This window comes from Sturnus vulgaris, chromosome 6 (genome assembly GCF_052056855.1).
Source record: "Sturnus vulgaris isolate bStuVul1 chromosome 6, bStuVul1.hap1, whole genome shotgun sequence".
NCBI classification, from domain to species: Eukaryota; Metazoa; Chordata; class Aves; order Passeriformes; family Sturnidae; genus Sturnus; species Sturnus vulgaris.
Genome location: NC_142248.1, coordinates 25221037 through 25241482, shown reverse-complemented (window position 1 = coordinate 25241482; position 20446 = coordinate 25221037). Strand labels below are relative to the sequence as shown.

General features: G+C 51.5%; 3 protein-coding genes across 3 annotated transcripts in view; 2 read left to right on the top strand and 1 right to left on the bottom strand.

Moving 5' to 3' along the window:
• LTBP2 (latent transforming growth factor beta binding protein 2) overlaps positions 1-10264 on the top strand; it is a 68768-nt gene extending 58504 nt beyond the window's left edge. The window contains exons 23-35 of the mRNA XM_088167336.1: positions 194-319; positions 412-534; positions 765-896; positions 1854-1979; positions 2746-2889; positions 3163-3354; positions 3477-3557; positions 4169-4297; positions 4531-4671; positions 4916-5083; positions 5581-5844; positions 6073-6222; positions 9377-10264. Of these exons, the coding sequence (XP_088023462.1) occupies positions 194-319; positions 412-534; positions 765-896; positions 1854-1979; positions 2746-2889; positions 3163-3354; positions 3477-3557; positions 4169-4297; positions 4531-4671; positions 4916-5083; positions 5581-5844; positions 6073-6222; positions 9377-9543 (1943 nt within the window). The 3' untranslated portion in view covers positions 9544-10264. The remainder of the gene's footprint in view (positions 1-193; positions 320-411; positions 535-764; positions 897-1853; positions 1980-2745; positions 2890-3162; positions 3355-3476; positions 3558-4168; positions 4298-4530; positions 4672-4915; positions 5084-5580; positions 5845-6072; positions 6223-9376) is intronic.
• Positions 10265-10872: 608 nt separating this feature from the next.
• Positions 10873-12935, bottom strand: NPC2 (NPC intracellular cholesterol transporter 2). Its single transcript, XM_014890382.2, has 4 exons — positions 12810-12935; positions 12619-12726; positions 12257-12429; positions 10873-11658 (listed from the first exon to the last, which is right to left on the bottom strand). Exons 1-4 carry the CDS (start codon positions 12892-12894, stop codon positions 11572-11574), a joined length of 453 nt encoding a protein of 150 aa, XP_014745868.1. The 5' UTR covers positions 12895-12935; the 3' UTR covers positions 10873-11571.
• A 3770-nt stretch (positions 12936-16705) lies between these two features.
• Positions 16706-19128, top strand: ISCA2 (iron-sulfur cluster assembly 2). Its single transcript, XM_088167335.1, has 4 exons — positions 16706-17224; positions 17386-17554; positions 17696-17811; positions 18004-19128. The coding sequence occupies exons 1-4, from the start codon at positions 17139-17141 to the stop codon at positions 18176-18178; spliced, it is 546 nt and encodes a 181-aa protein (XP_088023461.1). The 5' UTR covers positions 16706-17138; the 3' UTR covers positions 18179-19128.
• Positions 19129-20446: the final 1318 nt, after the last annotated feature.

Sequence of the window (20446 nt, the reverse complement as noted above, 5' to 3'; positions counted from 1 at the left end):
CATGGCACATCCATAAGGCTGTAGTCAAATTCAGGCCCACCATGGACAGGGAAGATCTCAGTTTCCCTGATGAGAAAACAAGGGGCCAGAAGCCCTTTGAGGGCTGTCTGTAAGAGACTGGGAATCCATGTGGCTTTGGTGAAGGATGTACCCCAGTGCTGGGTGCATGGTCCTGATTTTGCTCCCTCTGCAGATGTGAATGAGTGCCTGAACAATGAGATCTGTAGTCCCAATGGCGAATGTCTCAACAGTCATGGATCCTACTTCTGCATTTGTGCTCCTGGTTTCTCAAATGTGGGTGGTGGAGTCAGCTGCCAAGGTGAGTTGGAGGGTGGCAGGTACATGCCTTAGGTCTTGCCCTCTGCTTCCTGCCCTGCTGTGAGATCCAGGTTGATGTTTTTGTCTTCACAGATGTGGATGAATGTGCAGACAAGTCTCTATGCTCACAAGGCCAGTGTCTGAACACAGAAGGCTCCTACAGATGTCTGTGTGAAAATGGATTCAAACACTCCCAGGAGACTGATGATTGCGTGGGTGAGAGCTCATTGCTGGGGAGATCAGCCTCCCAGAATTTGAGGGGACAAATGAAGCTAGTGCAGGGGGGAAGGCAGTTCTGCTCCCAGCACTCATAGTTGCTGGTGACTTGTAAGGAGGACTAGCACTTGTTCAAGGCCTCTGGCCAGCTGAAGCAGACCCAGATGCTGCATTGAACAAGCAGGGTCCCCATGTGAACCATCCTCATCCCCTTGCTCTCCTCCCTGCAGACGTGGATGAATGTAAAGAATATGGGGATGCCATCTGCGGCACATGGCGGTGCCAGAACAGCTTGGGCTCCTACCGTTGTATCATGGGCTGCCAGCCTGGCTTCCACTGGACCCCCTTGGGTGACTGCATTGGTGAGTACAGCCCTGGGTCTCCCTGCCTCTCACCCTGGCAGGAGCAGGGGGGTTATGGGACATCTCTGCCAGAGGCGCAGGGGAGAAGGAGGAGGAGGAGCAGGAGGAGGAGGAAATGTGTGGCTGGTGGAGAGGCAGATAATGCTGAGAGTTTGTTTTCTTGGCTGTGCTGCCTGCTTGCGTCTAGACTTCTCTCTTCCTGGCATCTGGAACAGACACTGCATTGTGCTGCTTTCTGCTTGGGGAGAGTCCTGGGTTGGTTACTGCCATTCCAGGCTTGGGGCTGGACCCCAGCTCCCTGTAAGATGTGCTTGCTGGGGCCAGTGCCAGTCGCCTGCCTGGCAGGCCTGGGTGAAGGGAAAGGCTGCTGGTACCAGTGCATGCTAGGCTGGCAAGTCTGGGTTTGAAGCCCAGCCTTCAGCAAAGAGGAAAGAGCAAAGGGGTTTTTGCAGTTTTTGAGGCTCCCCCCAGCTCAGAGAAGGTTGCAGCAGGGAGAAGCTGCTGCCAGCCACTGGGCTCTGGGCTGCACTAAGACTCAGCCTTAGCAAGTGGAGCTGCTCCTGGCCTTGGGAATCATGGGCTGTGAACACATAGATGCTCTGACTGCTCCAAGAAAACTTCCATGCAGCAGCTGGAGCTTGTAGGCTCTGTGTCCCTTTACACCTCTGCAGGAAACTGCTACCCTAAGTCACCCTTGCCAGTCACCTCCCATGCTTCCCATCAATTTCCCATTCTCGCCCTGCCCCTCTTGCTCTATTTACACGGCTTCTTTGTGGCTCTCAGTGTTGCAAGAAGCTTCTCTTAACATGCACGCTCTTAGCAAGGACCCAGTCCCTCACATCAAGGGAATGCCTGCCCCAGTCCCAGATCTTGGGGTCAGAGCCGAAGGGCCTGAGTATGGGTGTCTGCTGGAAGAAGTGGGGTCCGGGACAATTCCTGTTTTTGGTTTTGCTGCAGACATTGATGAATGTGCCAATGAGACGCTGTGCGGGAGCCACGGCTTCTGCGAGAATTCAGATGGCTCTTTCCGCTGCCTCTGTGACCGTGGCTATGAGAACTCACCTTCCGGGCACTACTGCATTGGTGAGTCTGCCAGGATCACTCTGCCAGTCATAAAGGAGAGCCACTGGCAGATGCCAGGCTGGTGTCCCTGCTGTGTGGTGGCTCCTAGAGCACAGACAGAGACTGCACTCACACTTTGAGAGTCACACACATGGACAGGGCAGCTCATGGAGTTAAAACCCCTTCCCTTATCACAGCGCATCTTTGGGACTGGAAAAGACCAGGCTCTGAAAAAGTGAGTGTTTAACAGTGAACATGAAGCCCTCTTCTGTCTAGGTGGAAACAAAGTCACTGGGGAATGGAGGCATTGAATGTGCTAGAAAGGTACTTTAATGGGTGCCTGTAGAGAACAGGCAAGGTGTATTATAAGAAAGAAAATCTTCATTGTGAAGACAGGCAGGCAGTGGAACAGTTGCCTGTGATGGTTGTGCAGTTGCCATCCTTGGAGATTTTAAAGACCCAACAAGAAAAAATTCTGAGCAGCTTGGTGGGATCCTGTAACTGTAGGGGGTTGGACTAGAGTCCTTCAAACCTAGATGATTCTGTGATCCAGCAACTCACTGGATTTCAGCAAGCTGGAGCTCAGGCTCTGAATCCACTAAGAGCAGGGCATGATACTCCTGCCAGACTTGTGTTGAGCCACAGTGTGAACACAGTTCTCAGCTCGTCTCTAGCAGCTTTTGTCTCTCTGCTGCAGGGTAGCTTTGTGCTGCAGACTGTGCACAGGCTGCCCATGCAGAGGCAGGGCTCGAGCTCCTGCTGCCCACTGCTGCCTCTTGCTTTGCAGATGTGAATGAGTGCGAGCTGATGGTCGCCGTGTGCGGAACTGCGCTTTGTGAGAATGTGGAGGGATCCTTCCTGTGCCTCTGCCCCAGTGACCACGAGGAGTACGACACAGAGGCAGGGCAGTGCAAGCCCCGAGCTGCCGCGGGTGAGTAGGCAACTGCGATAGAGCATAGGTGGCAGCTAGAGCAGGAGTGTGGTAGCCCTGGCTGGGGGAGATAAAGATGAGGGGCTGACAGGGCTGTACAAGCCTCCACAGATAATGGGCAAGTTTTTGTCTGGGGAGAGCTCAGAAGCCTGAAAGTGAGGACATGGGAAGGCCACACTGCTGGTGATGGGTGTGCTCTGGGACCTCCTAGGTATGGGATGCTGCGTTGGGGTGCCAAGGACCCCATCCCGTCCCTGCTCTGCTGTCTTCTAGAGGGCTCTGACACACGTGCAGCCCACCTCTCTGACAGCGCAGAGCGCAAGCAGTGTTACTACCACATCAGTGACGTTCGCCTGTGTGACAGCGTCCTGGCCAAGAACATCACCAAAGAGGAATGCTGCTGTACTGTGGGAGCAGCCTGGGGTGACAACTGTGAGACTTACCCCTGCCCCATCCCAGGAACAGGTAGGACTCTGGCCCCACCACACCAGGCAGGGCCAGTGCTCAGCCTGCCAGCTCCACCTTGATTGCACTAATGAGCTGCTTCTTTCCTTTCCATCTCCTCTTGGCATCTGTATCCTGGTCAGTGGAGTACCAAGAGATCTGCCCTCTTGGGAAGGGCTATATTCCCCAGGAAGATCTGCTCTCAGGAAAAGTCTCTTTCACAGGTACTAGCACTATTTTCTTTCATTTCTTCCAGGGGGAAGAGGGAGAGCACTATTTAAAACCCTGCATGAGAATGCATTGACAAAACTATCTCTCCTGGCCTGTTGTGGGGGATGCTAACGTCCTCCTGCTGTTTTCCCCATTCCAGAGAAATCCCAGACTGCCAGTATTGTTGAGCTGGAAGTGCCTCACCCTCCAGTCCTACCTCATTGCTGGCAGTGATTCTTTCTTGGTGCCAAGTCTCTCATTTTGAACCAGGGATGGGGACCATTAAGACACAGCTCTTCCAGTAACTGATCAGATCTCCTAGTGGCCAGCTCACTCAGTCTTCAGCACTTCATGTCCATGGGGGTTGTGTGCTTAAGATACACATGAATTTCCTATTTGTGGAAGTGTCCTTCTCACACTGTCCCTCCTCCTGCTCTGCCTGGGGGTGCTTCTCCCTCTGCTCCCAAGCATGGGGCCTGTGGGAGAGGTGGGTAGCTCACTCAGGGATGTGCCAGTGATCCAGGCAAAGTGCTGTGACAGCTTTCTGCAGGTGTAGCACCCAGCTCACCTTGCTTCCATGGCTCTGCTTCCTGAAACACTTGCCTTCCCTCCATTCCTCTTTTAGACATGGACGAGTGTGAGATATTTGGCTCTGAGTTCTGCCGCAACGGACAGTGTGTGAACACGGTGCCAGGCTACAAGTGCTTCTGCCGTACAGGATACTTCTATGACTCCAGCAGGCTTGAGTGTGTTGGTAAGATGGCCTCAAAGAGCAGTGGGACCCCACTGCACCTGGGGGGACAGCCATGCTGCTGCACCCAGACTTGTTCCTGCTGGGCCAGGTCTAGGTAATAAGCTTCCTGGGACTCTTCTGGGGAACAAGAGAGGAGGGCCTGAGGCCCATGGAGTCTACATTTGGGCAGGGAAAGGGTCACATTTCTCATGTCTGCCAGCCTAAAACATTGCCCTGTCCTTGTATGTGGGCAGATCAGGATGAATGTCAGAATGAAGTGTACTGCATCAACGGCGAGTGTCTGAACACAGAAGGTTCCTACCACTGCTTCTGCAGCCTCCCTCTTGTGCTGGATGCCACTGGAAACCGGTGTGTGAATTTCTCTAGCAGGGCAGGTGAGCCTGATCCCCCACTGCAGCACATCTTTGCCCCACACATCCTACCCCATGGCTCTGTCCTCCAAGAGGGAGCAGTGGGTGGGGATTTGGTGTCTGGCTGAGGTGTGTCACCACCAGCAGGGTGCAGCCAGGGCAGGGAGAGGGGCAGGAGCTGGGGCACATGATCATCCCTATTGGGACAAGAGGGACAGGCACTCTTCTGGATGATTTCCATGGCATCCTTTGCTTGTCTCACTCACAGATGCCTTGGAGGAGTATGAAATCCACCTGGACGTCTGCTGGCAGACCGTTGCCGACTACATCTGCCAAGACCTGCTGCATGGCCAGCAGACCACGTACACCGAGTGCTGCTGCCGGCTCGGTGAAGCCTGGGGCCAGAACTGTGCACTTTGTCCCCACAGGTCCTCTGGTAAGTTGGGCAGCATGGGCAAGCACCTCCCAGTGGAGGTGGGAATGGGCTGGGCTGCCACTTGTCATGTCATGTAGGTCTGCTGCATAAGGTCTCTGCATTGCTGGAGTCAGCCCAAGGACTGGGTAACCCCATACACACTTCTCCAGAGAAGGGGTGAGCTGCACCCCTGGGTAGAATGTACCTGAAATTGTTTTGCAGTGAGTCCAAGGTATTTGAGGTATTTGCCCTGTGCATCCCACTGCTTCAGCACACGGAGAAGCAGGTAGTGGCAGCCGGGGATGGGAGCACCCTGGAACTGGGGTTCTTGCTGCTCAAGAACCTGCTGGCCCCAGACAGGACATTGTCTTCTTAACAATCAACACACTACAGAGTGCAGCTTCGGAAGGCACTGAATGCAGGCCTGGCTCAGCTGACCCAGTGTGGATGCACACCCTCTGGCCATATAGTGAACCTTGAGCCAGGCTGCACTGACCCTTCCTTTTTTTCACCTGCAGCTGATTTTGCTTTCCTGTGTAATGGGGCCAGTGAAGACAGTGAGAGAGGGGCTGAGCTCCGAGAAAGACCTAGATATGAGTATGGACCGGGCTTGGAAGACCCCCACTATGGCCTTCCCAGCCCCTACTACAACTACCTGGAGTCTGAGTATGGAAACCCAGAGGCTGGTTTCCCTCGGAGGGAGCCCAGCAGTGAGTTTCGTGGCAGCCCTCTCCACCACGGCCCAGCACGGTCTCTACCCCGCTACCTGCCCAGCCAAACTGGTGAGTACTGGAGACACAGAGAAATGCCTCCCCATCCAGACTGTGTCCATGGGGACTGCCTCATAGTTCCCACCCTGGCCGGGCCACTCCAGGCTTGGAGCAAGCTCTGTTCCTGGCTGTTCTGAGTCAGTCCTGGTACTACCAGCACTGTCTTGCTGCATGCCCGATATTCCCTTTGTGCCTGGGCCGAGACTCACCCTGCTCTGATCCCACCTTGCCACCCTCCAGGTCTCTACGAGGGCTTCGAGGGGCTGCAGGCGGAGGAGTGCGGGATCCTCAATGGCTGCGAGAACGGGCGCTGCGTGCGCGTCCCAGAGGGATACACCTGTGACTGCTTCGACGGCTTCCAGCTGGACATGACCCGCATGGCCTGCGTGGGTGAGTGAGACCCCGCGTCCCCTGGCCGCGGCTGCTCCCTGCCGGTGCCAGCCGGGACGGCAGCAGGAGCAGTCCCGCTCTTCTTCCGATGCCTTCCCATCCGGCTGGGAGGGCTCTCGTGGAGGTTCAGCCGGCCACATTCTGCTGGCAGCTAGGTAAGAACAGCTCTGGGTATCACCGAGAGCGGCTGATGTCTCCTGTCTTCTCATACCACTCTTGTACATCACAAGCCATTGCTTAATGTCCTCTGCATTTGCCACTACCCTGGTGAAATTCCTCACTTTCCACCCTGCCCTATGAGACATGTTTTCTAAATCTTCTCTCTGCATTTCCTCTACATCCCTATGCCATGTCTCCAAGCCAGCTGAGACCTCAGGCACTCAACAGAGCAGATGAAAACCCTCTCATTTTCCTTAGGCACAGCACTTAATTCAACTCAGAGCAGCCTTAATGTACAATACAGTGGTGCTGCTTCTTCAGAACCCATGGTCTATACCACCCCAAATGCAGCTGTGCAAAATGGCTGCCTGAGATGTTACTCTCTCTTCTGCAGTTGTGCACTGTTTTCCTTTCCTTGGCCATAATGCTTTGCATTTGCCTTCAGTGAATTTTGTCTGGTTGAATTTGGACCACTTCTCTATCAGAGTAAGTCTGAGCTCTGCAAAGTGCTTCCAGTCTGGCGTCACACACATATATTTTATAAGCACGGGGATTCTTCCTTTGTGCACCTTAATGACAGCATTTGCATGGAGCAGGGGTAAGGACAGGTCACTGCAGCCTGTGCTTTGAAGGGTTTTTATTGTAACAGCCAGGTATTGCTAATTGTCTTTGGAGTGCAGCTGTGCAGTCCATTGTGCAATTGCCACAGTTTAATCTAGAGGGTATTTTCTCAATCTGTTTGAGTGTGTCATGTGAGGGTGTGTCGAAATCCTCACCATGGCCAAGTCACATCATATCCACCACTTCTCCCTTATCTGACAGGCTAGTTATCAGGTCAGGGAAGAGAACCAGATTAGCTTAACATAATCAGGCCTTAACTCATCTGCACCAGCTATTTAATGATCCTGTTATCCTTTAGAAGGTTATGACCTAATCACTCACAAAGCTGAACTGCTTAGGGGTGAGCAGTAATTCTGGATTTTCCCTCCTCTCTTTCTGAAGGTGGTTATGAGATTTATCCTTTGTTACTTTTCTGAGGCCTCCTTTATGCTCCCATCTCAGAGAGAACTGTCAACTTTTCAGGGACTGCAGGCAGCATTAAGCATGTGAACTTGCGTTGCTGCAAACATATATGGATGTAACTGATTGTTGAACCTCTCCATCACAGTGTGGCCTTTCCCTCCCTGTGCTCCTGCACCCTTGTTTAAACACTTCAAACATGGTCTGTGCCCTGTCTGATCACCTCGAGTGTTTTTATGATGGCTGGAACAAAGCCCGTGTTAGCTGCTCCAGCCAGCTCGACTGGCTTTTGTTTCTTCTGTTGATAAGAAATAGACTGACATTCCCCACTGTTTCCTCCTAACATATTTATGGAACCTTTGCTTGTTGCCTTTTCTATCCTGAAACTAACTAACCCTCGTTTTACGCTGGAGCCTGTTTTTTTTTCCTTTCAGTTCTCCTGCTTGGTTCTTAGTTATCACCATGTTTTTACCTTGCTGACTTCAGGCCTTTAGAATACTCCTGCAGCTGCTGCAGGACTTCCCCTCTCACTTCCCTACAGCTTATCCGAGGTAAGCTGTGTGTCCCTATCCCTGCCCAAGTGGGCAAACTCCAGGACTTGGTGCAGACTGCTAGCAACACTACGCTGTTGCTTCTGGCTTTTGTATCTCTCTGGGCTAAAGTGTCCTTGTTTCATTTCTCCTCTTGATTTGGTGACCAGACCAGCCCTGCCTGCTCTTTCAGCTTTTACTCTCCCTTGCTTCTGAGGCTGCAAAGCACATCTTCCTTGATGTGCCTAATTCTTCTTGGGCTTCTGAGCAAGCCATGCTGTTCATGGCAATGTGTGATCCTGAGGTTTAGTGAGAGTCCACAGTGTCAGTTCAACAGTTGGTTTGGCTGTGTTGGAAACTACCTTGTTCCTCAGGTTCTCTCTTCTCATGTTTCCCCTCTCCATCTTCCTCCTGTGACTTCTGTGCTTTCTCTTGCCTCCCTGAAAATTTGCTTCCAGCATCCCTTCTTGGGGCTGCACTTCTTTTTCTTTGTCAGATGGCCTCCTCCACCTATGCTAGAGATAATCCAAGCTACCTGGGGTGGCAGAGCACTTTGGTCCTCCTAGGGTTCATTGGCTACTGGTGGGGCCTTCTCTCTCCCTTGGGTGGCCAGCTGAACCCATCAGCTGCTCCCCACTCCCTGCTCATCAGTGGAGGTTGAGTCTGGAGTTTGTGGTGAGAGGGGTTGGGCGTGCCTCGGTAGGTGAGGATCTGGGCTCTGGAGGTTATGTGGGTGCAAACAATGGTTCTGGGGTTGTACATGGGTGCTCTGTCCAGCTCATGGCCCCACCGAAATTTGGTGTATATCAGACAGAGTGTCTGGGTGAGTACATGTAGCAGAGAAGACTTGCCACAGTAGGGCAGCTGCTGTAGGGCTCACGTGCACACTCCAGCCTGACGAGCTGGCTAACTGAGCCCTTTGGCACAGTTTGCAGGTTAATAAAACAAGCCATTGTTTGTGCAGCACGAAGTCCCTCTGTGTTTTGGTTCTGGAGATGATAATCGGCCTCTCAGGGCCACCATCATTTGCTTGGTTGACCTTGTTGGATCAGAAAAAGGCATTTTCCAAGGCTAGAAGTGGCCTTTTCCCCTGATCTTAGGCTATTACAACTTACTAGCCAAAAGCTGCTAAGCAGCTAAGCAGGGGTTGTCACCAGCTGCAGAGCATGGAGGGACTCTTATCTGGTGTACATGAGACATGGTTCAGTACTGTGCTGGAGGATACTGGGGATGCCACCCTTGCATACTACAGATGCTCTGCAGATATGCTGAGGCCATGGGAGGCTGGTGGTGTCACTGTGGACATCCCGAAGGTACTGGTTCAGGGACAGGGCAGGCAGGCCCTGTGTGGGAGGGTCAGAGAGGATGGCAGGGGCACAAGGAGTTGGCTGTGGGCTGGGACTACTCACTGTGCCACCAGCTCAGCCCAATACTTCTCCTTGCAGATATCAACGAGTGTGAGGAGGTGGGCAGCCCTGAGCCCCTGTGCCAAGGTGGCACCTGCGAGAACACGGAGGGCTCCTACCGCTGCCAGTGCTTGCCGGGCTACGTGGCCCTGGCCCGGTCACACCACTGTGTGCCCCAGACAGCCCAGAACCCAGCAGCTGCGTAGCTCTAGGGGAGCAGGGGTGAGGATGCTCCCCTGCACATGGCTCTGGGACCTGGGAGCACAGAGAAAGGCCTCCCGGGGCTGCGGGTGCTTCGAGGCTCTTTGTTCCTTCCCCTTCGAAGTGCACGGCTTTCCCACCACCTCTCTCTATAGGTCAGGGCTGAGCTCCCAGCCTCTGCACCCCTCTTGGCCCTGCCAGCCCCTGCTCTTCCCACAGCAGAGCCCACCCCAGCCCTCACCACCTAACACATTGCCCTGTGTCATGGAGGCTCACAGGACACCTTCCCTTGCCACACAGCCCCAGCCTGTCCCCCTCACCCTGCCAAGAAAGGGGGTTCATCTCCCTGCCACTGCTGCACTGACCTAGTGACAAGCCTTACCCGCACCACGGGTGCTGGCCCCACTCCTTGTGAAGCGTCCAGCTCCCAGGCCAGAGCTTTAAGATGGGGGTTCCACTCCAGCTTTCTACAGCTGCTGCCTAACATTGGGGCATGGGAAAGAGGCCTGAGGGGCCCCAGGGCCAGCTCTCCTGTGGCCTTTAGCCCCACGCTTTGTGCCCCATGGTGGCTGGGCCAGGGGAGGGGGAGCAGGTCCAGCTTCCTTTCTGTAAAGTTGTTGATGTTTTGGTTTTTTTTAACTGATTCTGCTGGAAACTTCTCTCACGTTGTTAAATAAAACATTTATTTTGGGCCCCTGTGGCTCAAAACACTGGGGCTTGTCAGAACTGTGCGTGTCTTGCCTCTGCCAAGGGCAAAGCCATCCCACTTGTAAGCCAATTCTTAGCCCTCTCAGCTGGCACATGGCCTTCTCCTGCTCCCGAGTCAGAGCAGAGAGCTTTGCCAGGCCATATCCCCAGCCCAGTACCAGTGGCAGGAGCCAACTCTAGTCCCTGCAGACAGCACAGAAGTTGTAGCTGTTCACACCCTGCCTTGTTCTCACACAAGGGGACTGCAGTTCCCATATGAGAAACTGTAGTTACTGTACTGGGTAAGAGCTCTCTGCAGGTCTGGGAGTTGTTTTTCCAGCCCTGGAGCCCTCAGTATAAAGACCTTTACCTATGCTGCAGCAAGCAAGGCTATATTCTATGCCACCACCTCTTCAGGGAGCCTTTGCACAATTTCAAGCCTGCATAGGATTAGCAAGGCAGGAGCACAGCCAGACATTGCCAGCTGGATACCAGCAAGAGAGGTTTGGCTGCTTTCAGGTTACCCACGCTTAGGCCAGCATACCACCTCTATTCATGCCTTCAGCTAAGAAGTAAGACCAGCTGAACCCCAACTAGAAGATGCGCAGCCTCTCTGCTCTACACTCACAGAATACAACACAAGCAGATTTTGTCTAGCCTTTATTAAAAGGAAGGTTATAAAAAGAGATTCAGGAGCTCGCAGCAGCTCCAAGTTAGCAGTAGTGCAAACCATTGGTTAGAGAAAGAATCATCCCTGCAGAGACATTGAACGCCATTTGGCTTTGCATCCACAAAAAGGAAGTTTTCCCAGCTGGAGTCCTGCTGGCTTGAGCAGAGGCCCAGGACATAGCAGGCTGTCAGCTCCTTCCCTCTGCTTCAGCTGCATGGATAGCAGATGCAGGTCCCAGGGGCATCCTGATCACAGCAGAGCAGGAGAAACACAGGAGGGTGGATGCAGCCAGCATTCTAGAAGAGGCACTGAAGGGTTACCAGGTAGCAGCTCAGACAATAGCCAGGTTCATCACTGTGAAATTCCTTTCTGAGGATAGACAGCTCCATGTCTAACAGATAAAAGTGCCTCCGCAGAGCGGCTGGAGGATGATGCTCAGTCACTCCTGCAGCAGACACTGCTGCCCTTTGAGCTGCTAGGAGAACACCCCAGGGGTGTCACCTAATCACAGTAAGAGCACTCTGCCAGGGCCTGATCTTGCAAGGAACACAGTGCTGGCTGCTCAGAGGCTGCAGAGCTCTGAAGGAAGCAGTAAGAAATGTTTATTATATAAAAGAATTTGGCCTGTGTTGTTTCTGGTTTTTCCCTCCCCAAGCCCTACTAATGGCAGGGCTCCTCAGCTGGTAATCTGCACTGGTATCTTCCAGCAGAACAACATCTGGTCCTGGTCATCTACCAGCTCCCACTTCACAATCAGTTTAATCTGAAAGAGAGACAAGCAGAGAAAAACAAGGATGTTCAGGAAGTCTTAAAGCAAAGGCATGTGGAGAAAAGTTATCACTTGTGTGGAACAAGGAGGTCCTGGGACCTCTGCACAAAGAGGACAGAGCTGGGACCTTGTCCTTGCATGCAGTAGGTGGGCCACTCTCATGCACTGATTCCTGGAGCACCATCTGTGGATGGAGAGGGTTCATGACACAGGAGACCTCCACACACTGCACTCGAAAGAAAGAGTGGAAGCATCCTGCAGCATCCCCAGCTGAACTGCACTCCAGAGCTGAGCACGCCCAGTCTGGGAGCATTCGGCTGCATGCAGCAGGCTCTGGTGGGAGGCACGGCACAGGAAGATACTGGAGCAGCTGAAGCCACTTCTCAGCAGCTGGAGCTAGGCTGCTTCCTTCACTGGGTCTGTCCCAAAGTGGGAACTTGAAACTAGAGTCATACAGCAGAAGGAATACCAGATGGTCTATGGAGTCTACTCTCTCTCACCAGAATAGAACAAGGTATCTTCCCTTAAAGGTGGTGAGACCACCCCAATATAGGCAATAGCTGAGAAGCTGACCAGCTGCCTGCATACTCACACTGGGGTATTCGCTCTTCACAGGGAGTTTATTCAGGTAGCTGTAGGAATGGCCCTTCTGAATGGGGCACTGGATCCCGGACTTGCATCCATCAGGTTCAGGAATAGGAAAGGGTATGTCCACGTGAAGCATCTCCCCGTACACCCTTGCTTTACTGCCCTGGCTCTCGATCTCTGCAAAACACGGAGAATACACATATACCACACGTGTCCTTCACACACTCACAGGCTGCAAGAACACAACTAAGGGACACTCTTCCTCCCACCCAGATCCTTCTCCAGCCGCCCTTCTCCCCTCCCAGCAGTGGGACACAGAGGGGATCACCTGCCCCTGCCCACTCCCGCTGGGGATGTGCTCCTTACTGCTGGCGAAGGTGACGTTGATGCTGTAGGATGTCCCCTTGTGGAGCAGGCAGGGCTGAGTGGGACAAGGGCTCACGTTCACCTCCTGGATACTGCCGTCTATGGAACCTGCAAGGAAGAGTCGGGATTACCGGGCCGTCTGCGCCTGCTGCTGCACTCCTCCCGCTGCCCCGCGGGCCGGAGCCACTCACCGCAGTCAACGAAGCGGAGGGGCTCGGCCAGGGCGGTGGCAGCGGCGCCCAGCACCAGGAGCAGGGCGAACGGGGACGGCACCATGGCGGCAGGAGCTGCGGGCACGGCGGCGGTGGCGGCTCCGCGGTGTCACATGAGCGCGGCGGCCCCGCCCGCAGGTCAGCCGGGGCGGGCCCCGCCCGCGGGGCCGTGCCGGAGCCGCCCCGCGCTCCCACGAGTGGCCGGGGGGAGGCACCGCCCGCCCTCGCCGCCGTGGCCGAGGGCAAGGCTGCAGCCGGGAAAAGGGCAGTGGGAGCATCGCCGTGACAGGGGACGACAGGACAGCCCGGGAATGGTAGTGTGCTGGAAGTACAGCCCTTGGACAGACGGACAGACAGACAGACAGACAGACACCATCTCCAAAGCGCTGCCGCTGGACATCCTCACTTCCTGGGCTGTCCTGGGACAGTCAGTGTCAAAGGCAGCAGCCGGAGGACAGGCTCAGATACAGGCAGTGCCATGGGCCGGAAAGCTCCTTTGCTGCCCCTACTATAAGGGGATAAAACGTAAAGCCCACAAAGCTGTTGTAATAGACTCCTCCCTGGCCTTGTTCATACGTATCCCATACCTCCTGTTCTGCATGTTGGAAACTGTTTGCGTAACATGAGTGCCAAGAGTTACATCCACTGAGTACCTGGCGTGGCTGCCACCTTTCAGAGAGCACACACGTCAGTCCTGTTTCTCAAACTCATGAATCGCCAGAGACTCCCTGCTTTGTGCTGTGGATGCCAAGGCAAACCAGACAACACTTCAGAAAGCATTTGATCCAAGCTAAAGTTTACAACTTTTAACCAATTTCACGTGGTAGCAAATTCTAGCCTTTCTGGGATCATGTCAGAACACAGCAGAGAGGCACGTGAGTGCTGATTTGGTAGGAACGTGGCAGAGCTGACACAGCATTCCCGCTCCAGACCTCTGTTCCAGTGAGGTGTCTGCCTGCTCAGCTGCAGCTGCACAACTAAGAGACTCAGAGGTGGCATCCCACCACGCTTTGCTCAGGCCCTCTGCAAAGGGTGCCACATCTGAAGGGGTGCAGGGCTTTTTAATGTTTGGGGGGGGGGTTTTTAGATTTCGAATAAGTATTCAGTTTCCAGATGAATGCATCACAAAGTGCTTACCGAAGCCCTATGAAAAAAAAAAAACAAAAAAAACCAAAAACCACCACCCTCAAAAAACCCCTGCTGAGACTAAGCCATGTATTTAACACTACCTAGCACACTTTATAACTGACCCAGATAAAGGCTTTTCCTTGTGCATGGAAAGCATGCCCTTCAAAAGGCTTCCCTTATCCCCATCCTTCAAGTCTTACAGATAGTAAACAAAGCTGCCTATCTGACTGCTGGTTACAGAACTGCAGTCAGGTCAGAGCAACACCATAAAGTGCCGTCACACATTCCCAAGATAAGCACTGCTTGGAATTTGCTTGGAAGCAAATTCCAGAGTCCATTAAATCAGGATGCCTTCCTGTGGAACAACTCACCACGTTTCTTTGCTTCACGGATTCTTTGACAAAATGGCAGTGACTATGTACATACAAGTCAATACATATTTCAAAGGCTTTGAATTAAAAATCATTGCATCTAAAATCTAAATTATCATGTCTATTTCCCCTCCCTGCAACACAAACTGAAGTAGTAAAAAGCCTAATAAGTCTGTAAATCTACAGCCAAGGCCTTTACAGAAGAAAGAAGCATAAACCTTCTGCCCAAGGTTTTTAGCTGATATCATACATTATCATGGTGTCAGTTTTGCAATAACATTACTAAAGCTTAAATTCCCTAGGGCAGCACGAGCATCTTGGGCCAAACAGACCTTGCTTTTAGGCACATGCCCCCTGTGACATCTGATAAGAGGCACAAGCCTCCAGGTTCCCTTGGAGCCAAACATTGCTTAAGAAAGATTCAAATCAACTTCAGGCTGGTCTCATTATTTTTCAGATGGAGGTCCTTTCAGAATACCAACAACACAGGGAGCTTATGCTGCAGTGCAGAAACGCCAGCAGAAAAGGCTAAGAACGTTAGCAGACAAATTCTTTCCAGCAAGACTGATACTGCAGTTGTTAATTTTTGTAGTTCAACCAACTCTATTACACAAAGAAAAAGTCTGAAGTTCCACTTCATCAGCTATCTACACCTGATTAATTCAAATTCCTCTAACAGCATAGCACTTGCAGCTCAGTAAACAGATGTGCTTGCAGGCACTACAGCGTCAGTGAATACAGCAGGCAGGTTCTCAAGAAAATCCACATACAAAGACGAATCAATTTAACTGTTCTTTCAGCCAGAACATGCTCCTTTTGCTACAGATAATCAGAATTCACATTTAAATCCATCACATCCACTTTTGCATTCAACACCACACCAGAGGTTTTATTATCACCAGTTTCTGCAGCACTAAAACAAGTTTAGTTTCCCTTCAAAATAGATACAAGATGATTTTAACATCATTTGCAGAGGAGAAAAGAGCAAAATATCTAGAAAATTCAACTATCAGATAAATCTCTTCAATAGAGTGTGCTTAAAGAGAGCTAAAGGAACTCCCCAAACCAAGACACCACAAACCAGAATAAGAACAGAAAATCAAAACACAAACTTAAAAACAGATTATGTCCAGCTATCAGGAACAAGATGACCAACAAAATCAGAACCAGGAAGGAAGAAAAACTAGACTGTAACTCCATGGGAAAAAAAGCAACCAAACATCCCTGTACCACATAGCTGACTGAAGGAAAAACCAGCCAGTGATAAGACATGCAAGGGAATAGCTGTTCTCCTTAGTTACCCCCCTCCCCTTGTCACACCAAAAAGTTGTACCCAGAACATGAGTCTCTCCTCGGCACAGCTGGCCTTTCCCTCATTCTTTCAGTCTGCAGTAATCGTTTCAGCAATGTCCCAAAGACCCTTGAAGCTGCTTGCCACATTTCTGTCACTTAACACCTTTCTGTCAATTTAACACAGTAAAAATGAAGGCAACTCCAAAGTAAGTGTTCTTTGGGGCTACATCCATTCTCCAAAAGGTGTCAGAGTGAATACAGTCTCAACATGGAGAAATGCAGCAAGATCCATCTAATACACCCTACAGGAGTGAGAAAGAATGTCAATGCAATATGGAAAGAAATCAGGCATGATCCCTCTTTATTTTTTCTCCCAGGAGGTTTCCATTCCCTCATCCAAAGATGTCAGCTTTTAGGATGCCACACTGATAATAATCGAGAAATACCCCAATATATTTTTATTTAAACATTCAGTGTTCCAATACACCTGATGAGGATTCATCAACTATTGCACATGCCTGCATTGGTACCACTCCTGCTGGGACCCTGCCTGTGGTACTTTCCTGGCTTTATCCTAGCATGATTAGAGGTAACCCAAGAGTAAGCAAAATTAAACAGCTCAAACCAGTCTTTATTCACATGCTTGGGGTGGAACAAAAAGCAAAACCCCGTGGTTACAGAAGAACCACCTTGTTTGGAGCAGGATGGTGAGAAAGCAAACTGTGACAAGGTCCTCAAGTCCTCTTGACGGAAAATCACCCCCTCGTGCTGGGATGACAGGTTTTCTTCCACCAGTCTTCCACACAGTCACTATATGACTCTCCACAGGTCTGGCTAGGGCTGACGAACAGGATTCCTCTCCCAGAATCATATGAGGAACAAAGAGATAAAGACTTTTAACCACGAGCGCATCTGTGATGGACCGGCCAGGCCGCTATCACACGGCAGACGATGAGGAGGAGCTGAAACCACCGTGGAAGGGAACGTGCCCCGGGTGGCCGCAGGGCCTGCCTGGAGTCGGGTGGGCCCGGCGGGGGCCGGGGCTCCTCCCACCCTTGCTGCGGTGGGAGGAGAGGACACTGTGGGTGTGAGGCTGAACACCGCCGGCAGCGCCGGGCCAAGCGCCCGAACGAAGGAAGAGTGGCCTCCACCTGATAAAGGAGAGCAAACCCGAAAAGCCAGGGTCAGGGAGAAATCCTAAAACCTCTCATCCTTGCTCCCGCGTTTGCTCTTCAGCCTAGCCTAGCCCTGCGGCAGCACCTTAACCCTTCTCTGGGTTCTGATCATGATAACCTTACGGCTAATCCCGGGACAAGCATGCGCTGACGGACAGCGCTCACTGTTTATTTTATTACTCTTCACAGCTTCGTGCCTTTGTGCGCCTGTAACACGTTCACCGAAGCCGAGGCCAAGCACTGCCCGCGAAGGGTCACGAGCACGGCCACCGGCACGGCCGCCCCGGTGACGCCCCGGTGTGGGCGCGGCCGCTCCCGCCCGCCGCGGCCGCACTTCCGCCATGGCGGCGGGGCGGGGCTGGGCTGCTATGGCGGCGCCGGCGGTGCTACGGCGGTCGTGGATATGGGCGCTGGGCGGCCGGACGAGGTACCGTTCCACTGGGGTCTCGGCCCCTTGGACCCTCCCTGGGGGGCACAGAATGTCCCCGCTGCGCGGCAGGGGGTGGTGGCTGCAGGGGCCGGGCCCGCCGCCCGCTCCGGCAGCGCGGACCCCTCTGAGGCACCCCCTCTCCCTTCTTCCCGAGGCAGCCGGTGCTCCGCTTCACCGTGCCCAGGCCGAGCGCTGCCCAGGCCCCCGGCCGGCCCTGCCCGCCCAGCTGCCTCCCCGCTGCGCTGGGCGTCGTCCTTCTCCGAGCCGGGCCCGACGGAGAGCGGCCCCAGCGAAGGACAGATCTTCCTCAGCGAGAGCTGCGTGAAGGTGGCGACTCTGGGAGGGGTCTGGTGTCTCTGGGAGGGCTTCCACACTGCCTTCCTTGCCATCATGCAGACGAGACAAGTTTGAGTGTTCTCCACTTTGTTCAGCAGGCCTTTTAATCCTCTTCCTTTTATTTATTTGCAGAGGCTGCTGGAGATCACAGAAGGATCAGAGTTTCTCAGGCTGCAGGTGGAAGGAGGTGGCTGCTCTGGCTTCCAGTACAAGTTTTCCTTGGACACAGTTATCAATCCTGATGACAGGCAAGGATAAAGGGGCATTTTGGTGGCCAGATATTACTGTTATTTGCAAAAATGGCAGGAGGGGTATACGTGGGATACTAATATCTTACGTTGAAGGGAAGAAGCCTGTGAGATAAAGGAGCCTGCTGAGGTTGTGGTTCTCTGTAAGGTCTTTGGCACAGTTAATGGTTAAATATGCTGCTTTTTTTGCAGAGTGTTTGAACAAGGTGGTGCCCGTGTGGTTGTGGATGTGGACAGCCTGGCCTTTGTGAAAGGATCCATGGTAGATTTCAGCCAAGAGCTGATCCGAAGCTCCTTCCAGGTGGTGAGCAACCCCCAGGCAGAGAAAGGTTGCTCATGTGGGACTTCATTTTCTGTCAAATTCTGACTGGACTTCTCACAGATGGACACCGTTTGCAGACACTTTTGGCAATCTCCAGAGGGTTTATGTTTGGTCTTTTTCCTGCTGCTCCCTCTCATCTCCCTTACACTGTGACACAGCTGTTACACATTACTGCAGCTGTGTGTGTGTTTGCACTGAGCCTGTCTCCTAGATTTGTTGGCCTTCCCTTCAGAAACTATGAAGTTACCATGAGCACACACACACAGGAGCATCTTCAGCGCCATGTGAACCGCTGGCCAGGTGGTGCTGACTGGCCTGCCCTGTTCTGAATGTGGAACTACTTAACTGTCTCTGCAAGAGAAGGCTGTATATATATATATGCGTGTGTGTGTATGTTTATTGAAGGTTCTTACTAAAAAAAGTCCATGAGATTGATGGGTATTGCTTGTGCATTTACATGTGGGTAGAATCTGGCTTCTTTCAGGCTAGTGTTGCTTATTCCTTGTGTTCCAAATGAATGGGACTTGGAGTCTTTCTCACATGTGATATGTGGAAAAGATTTTATAACTCATGAGAAATGAGAGTTATAAAGTAGGTATGCATTTATTTAGCGCTGAGGTGCATGGAGGATAGCTTTTTTAAAGCATGCACACCGAAACTTTAAACTATTGTTCTATTTATTTCTTAAAAGTTTATTTCTTTAGTGAACTATTCTCTACTCTTCAATTCTTTGTCTCTCGTGGACTGCTGGCTCTCCACTGCCCAGCTTGCAGTGGGCTTTCCCAGATACTCTTTTTTTGCTGTACAGGATTCTCTTGGTCCCAGTAACCTATGGTGGATTTGCTGTAAGTTCCCGGGATGATGTTTTTCATTTGTTCAGAGTAAGTGAAACCAAAAAAAATTGAGGTAGGAAGAATTAATAGCTAATATCTTTTACGTATAAAAAGAAAAACCTTGTATATATATATGAAAAAAATAAAATACACAGCTCTCTATGCTCCAGTGCTATTTTAGGCTGTTCCTAAGCCTGACTTAGAATTTTAGGTCATACAGACTCTCAGGTTTCATAGTATGGTTGCTGCCTGCTCTTGCCACCAGGAAGGGAGGTTGAGGTGATAGAGGAGAGCTGAAGTACTGTCTAAGGGTTTGCAAGTCCTTTTGACTTACAGTTGTCTGGTAAACTTCTCTATAACTTGGTTTACCAAGCTCCACTCCTTTCTAAGACTCCCATGGAATGGGAAGTCTAGAAGTTTCCAGAATATCATCCTTTTGATTAGTCATTTTCTATAGTTTTTTTATCTGCCACTAGATGTCTTTTAAGTCAGTGATTCACCTGCTTCTAGATGAAAGGAGTGATGAGGAAGCTATTTTTGTTCCCTTTTTTGTGTCTTACCTGATCATAACCAAATTGTTTAAGACTTGAGTCTTTCACGTGAGCGTGGGAGCACTGCATGACTTTGGTCTCAGGGGAACCGCCTATGGCAAACTGTGAGCTTCTGAAGACCATGCCACAGGTATTTTTTGTTAAGCTTCCCAAATGCCTTTTAAAACTATTTAGTAGTGCCTATGTTCAACTCTGTTTTGCCTATTTATTTCTAGTGCTCAGAGCTGATAGCCAGCTAGTTTCAGTTTCATCAGCAGATGTTACAGGAGCTCATATATGACCTGCTCTGACTTTGTCACATAGGGAGGACAGGATGTGGAGCAGTGGCTCTTTCAGTTTAGCACTTCCATATCCTGTAGTCAACAACGTCTACATAGTTATGTTGCTATCAGAGAGAGCTGTCACATTTTGTAAAAGAGACTAAAAGAATGTGGTTAAAAGATTTGTCTAAATCTCTTCAGGGTGTTTTAACCCTACCTTTATGCTCCCAGGTCTTGAAGGTGATGTCAGCCTTTGAAAAGTGTAAGACCTTAAAGCTTATGTAGGTAGAATACATTAGATAAACTCAAATTCTTTCCTCTGGGATAGCTGTAAGTAGGCCAGAGGAGTTGATTTCTGAACCAGGAAGATCCATTCTTTATCCATTTCACACAGACTGACCTAGGTCAAGTCTCTTTTGAGATCTTTTATGGGAAATAAAAGTGCCAGTATTGCTGGAGAGGTAGCAAGCCAGCAGCTACCAAGATTTTTTTTCCCCTGGACTAAAGATAGACTTTAGCCCCAGTAGACATGCAGGCTTCATCTTGGGTTAGTGTTCTTGCTGGATGTAAATGTGCCATGTTCAACCTAGCCAGGTTCCACTTGCCTGCACTTGCTCTGTACCCATGTAGTAAATGGAGCAAGTGCTGTCCACGTGGAGTGCTGCCCCT